The sequence below is a fragment of the Mercenaria mercenaria genome, chromosome 8, assembly GCF_021730395.1.
Source record: "Mercenaria mercenaria strain notata chromosome 8, MADL_Memer_1, whole genome shotgun sequence".
Lineage (NCBI taxonomy): Eukaryota > Metazoa > Mollusca > Bivalvia > Venerida > Veneridae > Mercenaria > Mercenaria mercenaria.
Genome location: NC_069368.1, coordinates 10,151,637 through 10,170,843, shown reverse-complemented (window position 1 = coordinate 10,170,843; position 19,207 = coordinate 10,151,637). Strand labels below are relative to the sequence as shown.

The following is a 19,207-nucleotide window of genomic DNA, read 5'->3' as shown; positions in this document are numbered from 1 at the left end:
TCTACCCAAAATTTACTGGGAATCGTCCTTTTAATATTATTTTTTTTAATGCTTTATAACAATTCTCCGTTTTATTTTTTAAAGGAATAACCCAAACATATTTACTAAAAAATATCAATCGGTTTAAAAAGTATTTTCCCCCTTTTTTAATTTTGAAAAAACTTTCATGTCAACTAAATCAGCTGACCAAGTATCATCAATATCATTAACAATCACTCTTCGTTTCTTAAATTTTCTTTTAATTGGTTTGTGTAATTCTTCTGCTAATTCATCGCTCCATGTGATTCCGGGGTTATACTCTACCCCCTTTTCCCGTTTTTTGATTTTTGTCCGAGACCAAGTGTGTATTTCGTTTTGATAGCTGTTTTACAACTAAATGTTTTGCAATCTTTTCTCCAAATGTTTTTGATTTAGTTTTATTTAAATTGGAAAGCATTTGCTTATCACATGTACCCTTTTTTACACCACTGTCATAGCAAAAATCATGGTCCATACATACTGCATCCAGTTCATTGACAGGGGGTCCATTATCTAGGGGATTTCCTGGCCCACAATAATTATATCCTGGAAGTGTTAAACCTTTCTTAGGTAATAAAGGTAACATTGCTTTGTGAATATCTAAATTACCCCCTGTACTTTTAACAAACTTTGATTTTATTTTTCCACAAGATGAACAAGTAGCCTTTATCATTTTTCTCCCGTTTTTTGTTATAACATAATGAGGATTTATATTATCAGTTAATCTTCTTTCTTTCAAACAATATATTTTATTCTGTAAACTCATCTATATCATATGTATTTAAAACTTTTTAGTTGGTTTTTACTGGGTTTAAAACCTGTGGGTTTTTAATTGTTCAGCATTGGTCAGTTCGGACCAAAAACTAAATCTTTTTTTTGGTTAAACCAAAGGTTTTCATTCGGTTTAACTAAAGATTTAAAAAATTTTTAGGGTATCAAGGGTACTAAGTTAGTATTTTAAGTTTAGGGCAAGGTTAAAGTGCACTTATAGAATAGGGACAAGGGGTCAGGGGGGGGGGGGGTTAAAATGCCAAAAACCCCATGTATCTAACTACTCATGTCCAATCATCCAGTGAAGTTTCAACACTCTGGGCCAAGTGGTTCTCAAGTTATGGATCGGAAACGGTTTTCCATGTTCTGGCCCCTTTGATCAAGTGAACCCGAAATCAATAGGGGCCATCTACTCTGCATGTCCAGTTATCCTATGAAGTTTCAACATTCTGGGTCAAGTGATTCCCGGTTTTTGATCGGAAACGGGGTTTCTTGTTCAGTACCCTGTGACTTTGACCCTTCAACGGAGTGACCCCAAAATCAATCGGGGTCATCTTCATCATTAAGCCAAGGACTCAGTACATGTCCAAACAACATATAGTGTACAACTTCTTATGCTATATAGTAATCCTTTAAGTTTTATGACTCTAGATCAAGTACATTTTGAGATACATGGAAAACGAAATTATGCTCTTAATGCGTACTTTTGACCAAATCAAGCGCCATAACCCTTCTTGCGCAGCGTGAAAACCTAAAACAAAAGTCTGGTGCATAAATTCAAACCTACATAGTTTCATGATAATAAATTATAATAAATTAAATGATAAAGTTGAAGGCGTCCGTGCAAAAAGGTACCTATCTCCATTTAGTAAAAATGTTGGAAAACGCATTTTAGTAAAATTTCGGTGAAGTGTGATATTTCCCAAAATAGTTGCAGCTATAGATTGTATGCTATTTAAACAGTCATATTACCAAGTTTCGTGTTTTTTTGCACTATTTATATAATTTTTATAACAAAAATGTTGCTTTTGTTAATTATGTTTATGCAACAAGGGTTCTAAGTCCATGAGTTATGCAACAAGGGTTCTAAGTCCATGGAGATAGGACCATTGTTGTATTTAAACCATGATTTGGGCATCACTTTGCCTAAATATATCAGTGAAATATATTAATTTCACGTACCTGATGAGTTTAAAAACCATTGATATAGCCCATTTACTATAGGCTTGTTATGTTTATTATCCGAAACGGCTATCAAAGCCCTGAACTCTTTGATGTAAACTCATTTTGGAGTTAGTTCCAATGTTGCATACCTTAAATACCATTTTTTACTCTTAAACAGAAGAATACACTGATGGGGGAAAGTTAATCAGGTGGGGAATGTTCTTTTTATGCCACAAAGGTTCTAACTCCATTTTGACCAAAAATGGAGATAGGTACCTTTTTGCACGGACCCCTTCGATTGTAAGTAAAATATTTTACAGACAAATGCAACACAAAACTTTAAAGGGACTGGCCTCCAGATCGTCCGACAACAATTTTTTTTATATCTTTTTTAGATATCTGGAAATTAATGCTATATTTCTTTAAAACTTAATTACTAACAGACTATATGTTACGGAAACACGTGAGAATTAGTTGTTTATACTACCTTTTACGATGAAAATCGAAAAGCGTTTGTAGCAATTTACTTGAGGTAAACTGCCTCGATTATAAATATCTATATTCAATGCGCATTTAGCTTTAAATCCTCCATAGCGCTATTGGTAGCGGCAGAAGAAAACTTTTATTGCCGCGGCGATCTGGGTTCGATTCCTAACACGGTCATCTTTTTTTTCTCGATTTGGCGTTTTTAAAATTGTTTAGAAACAAAAGCTCATATTCTGATTTTCATAATATGACCGAACTTCACTTTGAAAGAAAGATCATTTTTTAGCCAAAATCTGGAGGTCAGTGCCTTTAAGTACCTTAAATGTATTTTTCACTAGGCCAACGACTAATACTCCGGTCTGGCTGAGTGAAACACCAAGTAGAACAACAGATATGCAACTTCACATGCTATACAATAAACCTCTAAAGTGTAATGACTCTAAGTCAAATACTTTTTGAAATACATGAGACACAATGTTGTATGCCCTTTATGCATTATTATTGACGACCAAGAATCATATAACTCTGATCTTACCGATATAAATCCCAAACAAAACCAAAGGTACAAAATTTCACATGCTAAATAATATTCCTGTAACGTTTCATAATCCTAGGTCAAATACTTTTGAGATACAGGTGACACAAGCTTTCAGGCCTTTTTATGTATTTTTATCAAGGGCCATAATTCGTGTCTGAAATCCCAACTGAAACACAAGGTACACAACTTAACATGCTGAATAACACTCATTTGAGGTTTAATTACTTTATGTCAATGACTTTTTTGAAAACAAAATCGGACGGACGTACAGGCGGACTGATAGACAGAAAAAGACAATTCTTCAGGAGTGAATCTCCCAAAGGGGGAGGGGGTGGGGAGGGGGGTGAAGGGTGTGTGTGTGTGGGGGGGGGGGGGGGGGGGAACAAAAGCATTTGCTTTTAAAAGTAAACCACTCAAACGGGAAAGTCGTCATATCCAGCTGCATAGCAAAATAAGGCAAAACACATTTAATATAACATTTAGTAACACTACTGCACGTGTACAGTATTTAATTTAGTTTATTGCCCTGGTAACTGCATAATTGTGTGCTTAGTTCCACAAAACTTTCGCGAACATAAAACGTACTTCTTATTCAATGTAATAAAAAGAGAAACTGAAGGTAATCAATTGACAAATAAAACCGCTATATTGCATTTAAATCACCTACGCATCGACTTTTAACTAGCGCCGTATTGTAAGCCAGAGAGCAAAACCCCAGTACCGTACTCACAGCGCGTCATGACAACGTGTTTACAATAACTTCTTGTTTATGAATTTACATATCATTAACATGTTCGGGAACTATAATTAAACTGAAATAAAATTTCAAATCAATGTATAAATATATGATTTTTATGTTCGTTTATTTCTAGCATAAAATCTCTCTGATATTGAAAATGACACCAAATCTAGACTAGATCTATTGTACTGCATTTTATATATTTTGATACTGTAATGGTAATTATACGTTTACCGGATTGTTTACACAGTTTATAAATAATTGTGTTTGAAATTAGATTTCAAGTTTTATATTTAGTTCCATTATCCCCGATATAATTATAATGGCAGTCTGGCCGTACTCATCGGCTAAAGATACGGCCGTGGCGATACAGTAAAATAAGCCTTTGTGTATACTGATTAACGATCGCTGATACGTAGAATCATATGAAGAGATATAGCTTTTATTGGGTTGTAAGCCTACAGCTGATATACCCGTAATGTCTGCTCTTCTGGCGAACCGGGTGATCCGCGGCTATGAACATCAGTTGGAACCGTGCAAACCTTCCGAACAAACTGATTAGATTTCTCTTTTGATAGTTGTTGAAAACGACAAGCGTTTTGATTTATTAAAGAACAGATTCATTGACACTGTCGCCCATAGCCAGGTGCGTATACACCTGGATATCGTTGATTAAAGATTAAACTCTCTCCGCATGCAAGAACCAACACCAAAATTACTCAAAATATTTATTAAAGATCACGAAATATGTATGTATACTTTGAAAATTTCATTGGTTCTGATTTGCGGAGGTATGTAAATTTCACCAAATACGCCAAAATTACGCCTGAAAATAGTTTAAAATAACATTTCTTGCTACATTTAGACCGTTGGCATAGAAACGGACAATTTATTTCTAAACATTTCTGCCTGAAATATAGTGGTGATCACTAAAACTAGATGCTTTGTTGTAGTTTTCAACTGACTTTTAATTTTTTAAATTTTGGGGCCAGAAACAGCCATAACAGTCCTAATGCCTTTACTTTGAAGAAAACAGATAATCGACTTTTGGTCTGTGTTTTAAATGTTATTTTTGAAATACATAAGTAAATCGTATGTCGACGATTAAACAAGATGTATGTAAAGTTACCAATTGGTTAAGGTCGCTGGTTTCGAATCACTTACCATTTATTGTTTGGTTTTAGAATTCTCTAATGAGAGAAAGCCATCCAATTGGCTTACGGGAGGTCGATGCTTGTACCCAGTGCCCGCTCGTACCTGCAAGAATTAGCTTGAGGGGCATTTTGTTTCTTTCTTTACTACCAAAAAGCTGGAAAGTGGCATTTTGGCCTTGAATTGTTTTGGTGTGGTATCAACACATCAAAGATAACACAGATATGCAAATTAATTTTGGAACTTACAGTTTTTACTTTATTCTTTTCAGTGTAAATGTGACGTTTGTGTCGTTTGTGTGTTAAATTGCAATTGCGTAACAACGGGACGATGTCTATAAAAGTTTTACTCACAACTCTAATCGTGATAACCCTAAGCTCAGGTATGTAAATCTATAAATCATTAATTCTTTTAATCTTCGGCAGACACCAGCTTTCAACTGTTTTCAGTTTTTTGTTTTAGTGCACAACGTATACTATGATTATGCACAATTATAATTAGATTTCGCCTAAGGTTATTTACTCATCAGAACAAAGACTTATACTTGTCTTGAACTTAATGTCAAACCTTCATACCTTTTCAACAGAAACCACCTGATCCGTCAGCTCTTATTCTTTACTGGTGTTGTTCCCTTTCATTTGTCTGTATTTTCCTAAATTTATCTCATTGCTTCAGTAATTAAACATAAAGTGTAAAATATTGTTGTGTCAAATGATTGGTTTATAACAGCAAATGACTCAGTGTCCTGAATAGAATCTAATTTTACAAAAACGTCGTTTATGGTATGCAGCTTGATTGATAACTATTTCATCTTTGGGCCTCCTTGGCCGGGTGGTTAAGGTTGCTGACTTCAAATCACTGGCCCCTCGCTGATGTCGGTTCGAGCCGCACACGGGTGTTGAATTCTTCCTGTGAGGAAGCCATCCAGCTGGCTTACGGAAGGCCGGTGGTTCTACCCAGGTGCAAGCTCGGGATGAAATATTGCACGGAGAAGCACCTGGTGTCTTCCTCCACAATCAAAGCTGGAATGTCGCCATATGACCTATAATTGTGTCGGTGTGACGTTAAATCCTGCCTCCCCTCCCCCAAAAAGAAAAAGACTTTATTTTGGATTTTGATCGACTCTTACCAAATGCGCGGATATTAATAAACGACTTTAATTGTCTGTGTATTCTGTAGAGTATGTCATCCGTAGAATACTGTTTATTTTCTGGTAATTCTTAAAATAAGAAGACAATATCGACAACGTCTTATTTTTTATTTTCATAAAATGCTGAAAATATATAGTTTTTAACAGTAAAAATAGATAAACGCAGGGATGTAGTAAAACTTTTCGTATGCAACGATCTAATCCAAGTTTATTCGTATGCATATAATCAAACAGGTCAAACATTACTTTAAAAAAAATTTTGTTTTATCCACTTAATTAATTAAAAAAACGTGTAATATAGTTAAATAAATTCAAATTTATAAACGTATAAAGATGATTACATAAAGTTATTTATTTTGGTTTTTCAACGATTCGGACCTGAGCAAACATAGAATGAAATGAAAAGGTGTTACTTCGCAGCTGAAGGAATTTGTAACGAAATTTGTTTTGAGAAATATCCGGACTGCTGCTTCGAAATGCAACAGTATTGCACACCAAATCGTAATTTATCTCAACAGACGTTGAGAGCATTTTACTGCAACTGACAAAAATTGTAAGAGACGGCGTCCTCTTGCAGTAATATAGCTGTTTCTCTCAGTTACGTTCAGTTACATATATTCTCTGACTTTGTTAACATTTGAAGGGCAAATGTCTTAAGAATTACTCCTTGAAATATACCGTATTGTGCGTTAGAAATGATGATATACTTCCGTTTGATGTGAAGACGACTGAAAGTTACAAAGATACAAAGTCGGGTATTTTTTAAAATGTAGCGTGCGTTGGATTAAATTCCGATATAAAAAAAAAACAGATCAGGTTAAATAACTGTTGACAAATGCACGTCGCTATGAATTGCTTGTAGCTGAGAGTTTCAGTCAACAGTATTTCTCTTATTGGAGGAACAGATTAATGCGCTTCAGATACTTATAATACTGCGTTCAGACTACGTTCTTAATCCTATATTAACTTGGGTTTATTTTTTAAACTCGTATTATGTAAAGGTCAAGTGGGTTCTGTAATATAGCATTAAAACTACCTCGGGAGGTGGTTTTAATACTATATTAAAAAGTAATACTACATTATTTTACAAGTGGGAACGCAAATGAGAGTTATAACTGGTTTTACAATCCCAAATCCCTAGATCTTACATTTTGGCCGAAGAATACCATGTGTTTCTCTTTTGAATCAAACAATTGATGCCATGGCTGGCAAAAGTAATTGGAGTGTTGATGAAACAAATGCATTAAATTGTGATATGGAGTCATGCTGATGCCCAAAATGGACTATAGACGGAATTAACAGAAATTCTTAGATGAACACGGAAGTTTGAACATTGATGACTCCTTCTTGTTTCTGTCAGCCTCCTTCTTTGTAACCTTTTTTGCTTATTGGAAAATATTTATTTACTTCTAACATTGCATGTATATATTTAAACCACATTTCTTTGCCAAGTGTGGACGCAAACAAAATTATATTTTTATGGGTTTTAAATGTCAAATAACAATTATAGCCAATTAGTGCCTGATAAAAATAAAACCGATCTGCTAGTGTAGAAATAAAAAGTCGCTTTTGTAAGTAACTACAAATTAGAACAAAAACAGTTTTATAGCCAAATACTACATATTATATACCTCCCAAGAATCTTTGCGCTCCTATTTTAGAAGATAAATATTAAAACCCTAACATGAAGAACGGAACGACTGTCGTGTCACATATTAAATTTTCTTCCTTCTAATAAAACACTCCCACATGGCCATGTAGGAAGCAATGATTTCTTTATCGACGGGTGTTCGTTTAATTTGATATAACTGTGACAAGATTACATTAACACTAGTGGAATAAATATAAGTGACCCCGCCGGGGAACAGCAGACAAAGAAGGAGCAAGCAAATATCAATATTTCCTGTCTGATGCGAAAAAGAACTGCTATGTATTTACAGTGAAGAATTTTGTCAATAACATTTGATAAAATGGTAACGTAGGGACAGTACCTTATTTTTTTAAAACATAGATATGAAGTTACGAGATTTGAAGTACATGCACACATCCAAATATTTGTCAAAAATATGTACATTTTTAATACTTGATTTGTAAACAAAAAAGTCATAGTTATGAGCAATCAAAATTGTCGTATGAATGCAAATTTTGTGACATAATCTATTGGATGTTTTCTATTGGATGTAATTCACTTTCTGTTCCAGAGTGATTTGAGTAACGTAACAATGTTCTAAAATACTGTTCGCAATGTATATAGAGCAATGGAGCAGTTCGATTCCTTGTAAATAATATTTTACAGACAAACAGTATTTAAGTTCAGACCGGGACTTGAACAAAAGACCTCTCATACTCTCATGCGTAGAATAGTCATACTACCACAGCGTTATAAATGCATGTTCTATTGTAATGCAAAGTAAGTTCACATTTATTCTCTATCCGACTGGAACAGTTTTGTGACAAAGACATATTCAGTCTGTGAGTATACTCCTCATCATCGTTGAATTATATCTAGTTTTCACACGTATTCAATTGGTGAAAGGGGCTCAAATTTCAATTTCAGTCACGTGTTATTTCAATATGAACTTACTAACTGGCAGGGACACCTTTTTCGTTCCTATTTTAAGTAATATGTTAAATTACTATTTTCTTTCTTGCAGTCTGCAAACAAGTAAAGCATAGATTGTTAGTTTACGGCTTTGTTATGCCTGGTTTTAATTGACGCTGACTTATTCATAATGTAATCACATCTGGTTTTCAAGAAACAAAATTGATGCTTTCTTGTAGTTTGACAGCTGTAGGTATTGCTTTCACTGATAGTTACAAAGTTTTGCAAATCAGTTTTCATATACTTGGGTCGAATTAGGTAAGCAGGATACAGGCATAACATAGTTTAAGTCGATTGAAATAAGATTGTTAACATGGCCCGACTTTGTTTCTTTCAGATAAATAGGTACTTCTCCTAAACGAACTTGATAAAGAGTTTACATATAGTAAATTATCAATGTATTATATTATATCTTTGTAATATGTGTGTATACCTGTCAAGATCAGTAACTATCAAATATGAGACTTATAAGTAGACAGACTCCATTGAGGTGCTTAATAATGAAACACTTATACAAAACGTGCATTACCTACTTTTTCTATTTTACCAGTTCTTTGATCATCTGGCGGAATGCGATTTTTATAGTTTGTTATTATAATAAAGTTAGCGTGGATCTTAATTAGATGGTGCTAAATTCACTTACATAACATGGTGTTATAATGAGAAGCTAACAGACCGCCCAAGCCTACTGTCTAGAAATGAAATGATCAACATACCAAATTCTTATTACTTCATCATTAACATTTGATAACATCTACAGTCAAACCTGTATTCAGTAGCCAGCCAAAAAGAGCTACACAGATAAGCTGCTTAATACAGGTGGCTGCTTAATGCGAGTCAAAATTAGAACATAATGTCAATTTGAGATGTACGCTGACTTGCTGCCTGCGACAAGTGGCTGCTTAATGCAGGTGAGTGAGTGAGTGAGTTGGGTTGTACGGCGAATCGACACAAAATGGTCATATATCGCCGAGAAGAAGTCATATTGCAAACGCCAACTTTAAAGCATAAACATTGATGTATAAATTGATGCAGGAGGCCGCTAAGACAGTTTCGACTGTATATTTAGTTTAAAACTTCAGTCAGATTATGTTATTGTCATACATGAGACACTTCGTTAATAAATGTGATACATGCAGTATTCAAGAAATAAATTCAGTTGTCAACATAGCTGTTCCAGTTATATGTTTTAAGAGTAAAAAAACAACGTAACAATTTCACAAAACAATATTTACTTTTCATTCGATCATATGATGTTCTACAGTTTCCTAATACAACTTTTCTGCTGTTGAGATTGGATGAGTTGAAGTATGCTAGTATTAGAAAAACCATGCGAGTTTGCAGTATGATACAGAAGAAATATATGAAATACAGCAATAACATTTTATATAAATGTTTGTCCCCGTTCAGTACATTTAGATGTTACAAAATTAAAAAACACAGCATTGAATAATGCAAGCTGCAAAGAAATAATCTCAGATAATATCTTTATCATTTGGAATAAATGAATTTCTTTCCTTCTAAGTGCCGCAAGTTTTGTAATGAGGACAGTTCCACAGAATTCAATACCAGTCATCTGCTTAACAGACAATTGTTGTTTTATCAAATGGAACGGCCATGGAACTATTTTTTAAGGAACGGTTTGTGGTTTATAGTATCAAACACAGCCAAACTGATGTAATTAAATTTCGTCCTACAGGTTACAAGACAAATATTTGAGTATGTTGATGTTTTCATACAAGAGTTATTTACATTTATTCCCCCGAGTTGACTTAATATTATATCTTAAGATCTTTATAAAGTGTTCTTTTCAGATTATAGCATGTAACTGAAAGCAGCTCTACCATAAACGTCCGTCTTTAAAGATATGTTACTTTGGTACAAGCGCCACTTCTTGCCATTTTCACATGGAACTATTGATTATTGTATTTCATGATTGTACACTTATTTGTTAAGAATGAATTGAAAAACACTTTTATCAAGTGTACTCAATAGAATTTTGAATCGACCACCTGGTTCTTTTACAACTTGAAGTCAACTGATGAATCTACAGATTTAGTGTTAACAATTTGTTATTCAAAATTGTCGCTGAAAGCTGATATTTTTCCGCTATCTCATGAGACAACATGTCTACAAGGATTAGCGAAATCAGAAAATTTTCCTGAATCCTTTTTTTCAGATTATGTTCTGTGGTGACCACGCTTCTTGACAAAAGTGTCTCAAACGTGTAATATTCTGTTTAATGCAGGACTAGTGTTGTTAATTTCTTCGCTACCGAATTACTGATAACGAATTAAAATCCACCAAACTGTTGCGTCAGTGAAATATTGGCGCCGTGCTGATACCAATGCGTGATATAAAATGATCTTAATTTGTTCTTTCATGATGTTGTAGCTTTTATAAAGGCGGCACTTTTTAATTAATTATTGACAATTGAAGTTTTTATTATATTGTACAACACCTAGAACTGTCGCTCGTTTTTACAAATTTTAAAACTCACACCTCTACGTCTATCGTTTCATTTATAATAACGGTTGTGTCACTGATACAACGCTGAAACACGTACATGTAAAAATGATGTGAAAGGGTTCATCGGTTAATCGATGGTGAACGACTCGGCCAAACCAATGAACTTATTTGAATTCATAGATTTTGGAATTATACACTTTTAACTTGATATAAAGTCACGGACGTTCTGCCGTTAGAATAAAGGGACGAACATATGAGCCGTGCCATGAGAAAACCAACATAGTGGGTTTGCGACCAGCATGGATCCAGACCAGCCTGCGCATCCGCGCAGTCTGGTCAGGATCCGTGCTGTTCGCTAACAGTTTCTCTAATTGCAATAGGATCTGAAAGCGAACAGCATGGATCCTAACCAGACTGCGCGGATGCGCAGACTGGTCTGGATCCATGCTGGTCGCAAACCCACTATGTTGGTTTTCTCATGCCGCGGCTCATATTATGTTATAAATATTCCTTTCTAAGACTTTAAGTGCTATTTGTATAAGCTTAACAGTTACTGTTGAAATGCTTAGGGTGTTTGACTATTATTTCAGTTTAAATACAACAATGATTCATTTTATTCGTGTTCTCTACCAATTTCACAACAGAAACAATGTAAGTTTGTATATCGGTGCATTCTTCAATTGTTATAAGCTGGTTATGTTTGTATTACTGTCTACGGTGTAACACAACAGCACGTTGTTACGACCCAATCATTAAATTGCATCGATATGCTACCTACAAGCTCTGCGGTTGAGATCCTGAACTCGAGTTAAGCTGAATAACTCTATGGCAGGGTAACTTGTCACACATATATAATTACTCCAACCTATAAATTAACTGACCAACCACAGTATTGGTCCTGGCAATAAGTAAGGTCGTGCTACCTTTGCAAACTGAGAACGAACCTATTATATAGATATTCCTACGCCCCATGTAAAGTTTACGATTATTGTTTGATAGTGACAATATCGAACCCTGTTAATTAAGATATTGCATCTTTTGTCGTATTTTAACTACTCAGCTCATTCGAGAGCATGAATATCCAATTTGTTAAGGCATTCGAATTTGTCTCAATGCTATAACAATATTCACAATTCATTGCATTAACATTGTACTACTTTTGTTGAACGAATCCATTTTAACTTTTAATTACTCTCGTGAAGTTATCGCTCTTAATAATGGCAGAAGTTTTCAATTTATTTCGAAATGTTTCAACTAAATACTTACATATTCTACACAAATATATCATATCTATATTAGTTTGTACACCTTTATTTCATTCTTATATTATATTCCAAAATATCGATTTTAGTTGGTTTTATGTGACAGATATTTTCCAATAAATCTTCGTCTAATTTCGTTTACATTTTACATACTAGCATTGAAACAATCCCATATCTTGCTCTACAGATTGGAAATATTCATTATTTAATTTCATTTGTCTGGACAAAACCTGTTTCAATGACATCAGAACTGCAGCGAAATAAAACAATCATGCACATTCAATGGGACCTAATTGCATCAAAGAGCACAAATTGCCTAACTCATTTGGCAGAAAGTGTTTGCGTATGCAGTAATAAGGTTTGTCTGATGTTTAATTACACACATTTTCACCAGAGCATCAAAAGCATTCCTCAAAATGTTGTATACAATGCATTCTAATATGTTTGTCTCTGTTAAAACACGCTTACGCTAGAATGACGTCACGTTAACGTGCGGTGACGTCAAAGTTTTTGTTGCGACCAAGAAAGAGCGCTGTTATATTTTATCTACTGTTTTAGATTAAGGGCTTATTAGAATTGAAATAGTTTATAGCAAAACCGTGTGTTAACACTATACACTCGGGCGGTAATACGTCGTACAAATAATTTCACTCGGGTTGCGCCCTCGTAAAATTATTACGGACGACGTATAACCGCCCATCGTGCATAGTGTGAAAAGACTAGAAGCGCGGTGAAGTCACTTCGATTTAATTGGACATTGATTGGCTGACACTTACGAAAAAAGTTTATTCTAGTTTAAATTTATATTTGTTTAACTTGTCAGAATCATTTAAATGTAATGATAATACATTTTGTTGAAAAGAAAAACTTAACTACACCTTAATCGTACAAAAATCATGTAATTATTTCCTTGATTACTTCATATGAAAAACTGACGGAAGGCATGCATAGCTTATTCTAGAGGACGAAAAAACTCGCTTTTGTATATTCAACAGTTAATAACAAAATGAAAACATAAATGATTAATGTATTTTATAGTCAGACACTTTACAGGTTTACTTGTCCTGTATAAGAAAAATAGATATTGGACCTCTAACAAAAAGAAAGTGTCGCCTGTCACATCACAAAATATATCGTCTTTCTTGAAATATAACGTTCCAACAGGGATATGTATTTACTTGAAGCAATATTTTCTGTTTTACTGCAGTTTAGTTTTATTCGATATGAAAGTAACAAGATTATATTGATACAAGTAGAATAAAGATAAGTGGCCCCGTTGGGGTTCAACAGACACATATTACTATAATTTCTTCTAGTCTATCAGCGTGATATTTAAAAGTTTGTTAATTATGAATGTCTTTACTCTTGTTAAGTAAGCCTACAAGAATAATATTGCAGTCTGCCATCAAACTAATCATATAAAATTTAGTGTTGTACATTATCAATAATATTTGACAATTACTGTTATTATTATAAGAAGTTGCAAATTAAAAGCAAAGTTCAGTTTGGAACATAGAAACCTTTCATTTTACGTACTGAAACGTATTTACATGCGGAAAGGTGTCTTATACTTTGCTTGTTTGCTGATTTTTAAAATTATTTCTTTTGTTTGGTTTTCATGTCAAACTGCTCAAATGACAAACACAGTTATCAAAACCTTGCTTTAAACAAATTACTTCGATGCTTTCAAATCAGTCTGACAGCGGTGAAATAACTTTTTTTGGTACCAAACATGAGGCAAAGTGCAATATCTGGGTATCAAAATTCAGTTACTTTAAAACTTAAACCCTACGATTTTTTAAAATAGATTTATACACACCAACTTGTAATTAATGGACGTGCCAAGTGCTATTATTCGACAGCAAACGGTTTATTACGTTGATAATATGAATAACATGTATTAATGCATAAGAACAATAACTCTCAGATAGGCCAGTCTCCTTTGAACTATTTTAGTGATGAATTACTGTTACAGACTGACTGTTTTACTTAAGTTTTCTCTCTCAATCGTTTGATTAACTGTCGGGATATATATAATTTGATATCGTAATACAGTTGGCGGGAAATTTAATTTGCTACCATTATAGGCCTGTAATTGTCGGCACTTGTGAAAAAAGGAGAAAATAATAAACCACCGAAGCCTCTTGTCAAAAATGGACAACATATATAATTCATTTAACGCTTTAATCAAATTCTGTAGATAAACACCTCTTTTCTTTACAGAAATATACATATATGCATATTTCAAAAATGAATTGATAATAAAGAGACAAATGTATGTTTATACATATAAAACAACTGAAAGATGAAAGACATGAAGAGATAAGTTATATCGTTGATTGCTTACACAGTAAGTTCACTTTCCTGTAAAATGGTCTCCGGCGGGAAAACAATCAATTATCAAAAAAGATTTTGAAAACTATGGATGTGCTTGTCACCAAATATATCCGTCGTCTACCGTGAAAACTGCAGATTTTGAAAAATCTGGCTATGTTTTTCATCAAAGTTAATTGTCGTCAAAAATTGATTCAGTTTGTCAAATGATACATGTATGTATTGTTTTGTCTCTATCAAATGGACATATGTCTAACTGTTTATTAAGCCTACGCCTTATCCTTATCATCTCATTTCTGGTATCATTGGCATTCCTTCTGACACTACATTTTCCTAATACTACTTTCATTGCTATTGAGAATGTAAGAACGTGCCAATATGTCGCTGCGATAACTCCCTGTATATGATAGAATCAGGAGTATATTAAAGTAGTGATTGACATAAATATCTCGTGCAGTTTTGGCTGTTTGAAACTGATTAACATATGAGAAACTCAAAGTAACGTTTGTAGTACGAAGGAAAATAATTTCAGACACCATATCTTATATCAAATACATAGAAACAAGAAATATCTTTAAAAAGGATGGTCGGCGAATTGTAATAAGACAAGAAGTTTATGAGGTTTTCACATCATTTGTGTTATTCTATCATCTTTCTAACATTTTGCCAATAGCAAAACTAAACACGACACTTAAACAATTTAAACACTTCTTTACCTGTAAGACTTTAATCGATCGGCTAATCACACCCTTATTCATGTGATACGCAGACCGTATTCAGCTCTCACGGTAAATTGATATCTGTTGATATTTGAACAGGTATACTTATCATTTTTAGATGATATCAATATTCTTGCTAAATATACAGAGCGAAACTTACTTTAAAACTGTAAACAGCGCCATTAAGGATAAACGCTTTGTCTGACATTTCACTCAACGTTGCACAATCGGCAGAGTGAAAAAAGACACTCTGACACTCTCGTCCAGTCAGGCAGAGTGTTGCTAAATCTTTCATTTTGATAAATTATCTATAATGTGTTATCAAGTAATCTGATTTGCAAACTAAAATCACGCGGCATGGGATAGTCCAGGTCAAGAATTCGTTCTTAGACGGCGTTTGCCGAAATACTGGTTTTCATGGGATCTTCCAGCATCTACTGACATAACCAATTTCAGCCTTTACAGGCTAGTACGTTCAGTTACTCCAGTTTTTATTTTCAACATGAAGCTGGATAAAAATCAAAAGCCTTTACAGTAATGTTGTACTTTGATGCTTACAGTATGTTCTTCATTGAAAGGGAAAAGGTTTTCTCACGACAGATGCATGACGTTACGCTACGAATGATAAAATAAAACGGAACCGTATAAAACGTTATGACGTCAACATCACCACTGACGACGTTATAATTATTAGTTATGACCCTTGTGCTAACTACAAAAATATAATAATGCCACAAGCAATAGGAGAACCTATAGTACGAATTTGTTTCCATTTACAACTTCTTATGTCACAATACAAAATGTCGAACAATAAAATTTATGCAATGGCTAAATGTCAGGCACCTTTTAGCTATATGTAAAAATTATCTAAAAAGGAATAGGTTTTGGTTATTGCATAAGTTTAAAATTAAATTGATTCGTGGAAATATTACAGTAATAATACAATAAGGAATATATTCGAAATATCTGCGATTTTTGTTTTCTACCTGACATATACAAGGTCACATTATTAAATTAACATATTTTCCATCCTCTTAGTAAGGTGGAAATGAACTTTGTGTTCCATCCTCGGATTTACTAACTTCTTCTTCGTTTATACAAAGTTATTATACAATGTAATTGCTATGGAAATTGAGCAAAACTTTCCTTTCCTACTCATTTAAATCCGCCCTTACACAAAGTAGTTATATATTAAGAAATGTTCACACCTTACACTGTAATCCCAAGTGAAGGACTAAGACTACTTTCCATATGTAATAAGGAAAGAGAAGTATAGTGGTTTCATACAAGCTATTTTCCACCTTTTCATAGTTACTTTGTCACATTTGTAAGCGATAATTGTTCTTCATGTACATAAGTTCAGAATTGCAAGCAAGGAAGTTTTTTTCAATAGCATGCCATTTATACCTTAGGATGCATTATGCTTATATTGGCATTTATTTCAAGGCGATGCTTCTATGCTGCTGAATGTTGCACACTTTTTCAACACTTTCACGTTATTGGTTGAATCTTTAAATGAATATTAACTTTACGTGCACATTTCAGCTGGATATTTCTGTTTATATGTTGTATTACAAATAACGAAACAACCTATATTTGATTCAAATGTATTGACTTAAAGGAGTGATGTAACGATAACATTTTTTATAGACAGCGACACTTCTTACATATTCTCGAATTGTTGGAGAAATGCTGCATAATTTAAAAAGGAACAATGGCAATAAAAGTTTTATTAACAACCCTAATTGTGATTACCCTCAGCTCAGGTAAAATATTTTATATATTTAGACGATATTATAGAACTGTGAAACACTGTTTTTGCTCGAGTATATGAAATACAATATATGTTGCCTAGATACTATTGTTATTTCCAATGACTCGGGAAGACGTGTTACATTAAATACGTATGTTCAACTTGTTTACAAAAATATGTACTATGTATATTTACTAATTACTGTATTTATGTTATATTTTATATAATTGTATTGTTTATAATTGTTGAAATTAAGAACAAAGTATGCAATGATTGTCGCACCTGTATATGCTGAAGAATATTCGGGTCATCCACATGTTAGCTTTGACTATATTTATTTGTGTCATCCGTTGAAAATTTTCTAACATTATGTTAGCAAAATGTAGAATATGACTGCGACAAACTGTTAACGATAAAAGGTCATTTTATATAAACCCTGTAAGTTTGACTTGCTCAGTGCAACGTAGTAGTTTTTAACTTGAGACGTGAAGCGTGGAACTGGAAATGGCAGAAGACGATCTAAAAGTGACACAGTATCCTACAGGTTAAAAAGCAATGGTTACGGACAGCATATAATTGCTCTATAATTTGCATAGCTCCGCTGGATATGTGCTTTCTGAACAAATACGCTATGCATATTTTATTTCATAAGGTACTCAAACACAAATTGGTCGGGACTAGTGACAGAATTAATTCATGTTTGCAAAGGAACATGTGAGAATTTTTAAATAAAATGTATAGAAAGATCCTGCGTTTAGTTATTTATATTTCTGTTCGATTATAGCATACAAATAATTATTTACTTGTTACGTTTGTTCGATGATAAAAACAAAATGTATTTGATTATCGCACAGACATTGTTTTTAAATATATTTAGTTGTCCCATTAACGAAGACATATTTGGTACAAACTTCTAAATGTGTGTCCAATAATCGAAGACATATTTAATACATACTGCTACATGTAAACAGATGTAAGATAAATTCTGTTTTGAGATGCTGTTCCAAATCATTCTTTAAAGACTGAAATGCTTTCCACCAGGATTTACCGTAGTCAGCCATTTTAATTGTTGACGTAGGCAAAGTGTTGTGGTTCAACCAATCATTATCGAACATAAATTATCGGACGCATATTTTATTAGTGTCTTTCAAATATGTCTTCGATTAGCAGTATGTATTAAAAATGCCTTCGATGATCGAACACATTTAGCAGCATATATTAAAAATGCCTTCGATTATCGAACACATACAGTAACATGCACTAAATAAGTCTTCGATTATTGAACACACATTTAGAAGTTTGTACCAAATATGTCTTCGATTATTGAACGCATATATACAGTAATGTATCAAATAAGTCTTCGATTATTGGACACATTTAGCAGTAAGTTTTAAAAATGCCTTCGATTATCGAACACATTTAGCAGTATATATTAAAAATATCTTCGATTATCGAACACATATAGTAACATGCACTAAATAAGTTTTCGATTATTGAACACACATTTAGAAGTTTGTACCAAATATGTCTTCGATTATTGAATGCATACATACATTTATGTATCAAATAAGTCTTCGATTATTGGACATATAAATATAGTTAAAAACAAAGTCGATAATAAAATACATTTTGATTTTATCATTCGAACAAACGTAACATGAAAATAATTATTATTTGTATGCGATAATCGAACAGAAATATAAACAATAAACGCATATGTGTCCGACTATTGAACATAATACAAAAAATGAACATAGACACAAATCTTCTGCCCTACGGCTTTGAAATAAAAACAGAAGTGTGAAAAATAGTATTATCATGCACCAACAATTGAAATAATTCTCATCAAACCAGAAGCAGAGTAGGTAATTGTGCGCAATTTTACCTTGATTTAAGCTTCCAAAGACATGTTTAAGGTTTTGCTGTGATATAATGTCTAAACAAACACATTATCTAAAGTAGATTTCTTTTTTGTCTTAAAACTCGCGGAGGTGCTCTTTGAACGTTATAACAATGTTATTGAATTTACTTGATTTTTGCTTTGCTATGA

General features: G+C 33.4%; 1 protein-coding gene across 2 annotated transcripts in view; it reads left to right on the top strand.

The window, feature by feature from the left end:
• LOC123523074 (limbic system-associated membrane protein-like) overlaps positions 1-19,207 on the top strand; it is a 157,599-nt gene that overhangs the window by 35,285 nt on the left and 103,107 nt on the right. Inside the window, exon 2 of one of the 2 annotated variants that reach the window (XM_045300687.2) lies at positions 5,140-5,250. In XM_045300687.2, coding sequence (XP_045156622.2) covers positions 5,199-5,250 — 52 coding nt within the window. In that variant the 5' untranslated portion in view covers positions 5,140-5,198. Of the gene's footprint in view, positions 1-5,139; positions 5,251-16,964; positions 17,171-19,207 lie in introns of those variants that run through there. The other variant, XM_045300688.2, reaches the window with a different exon arrangement.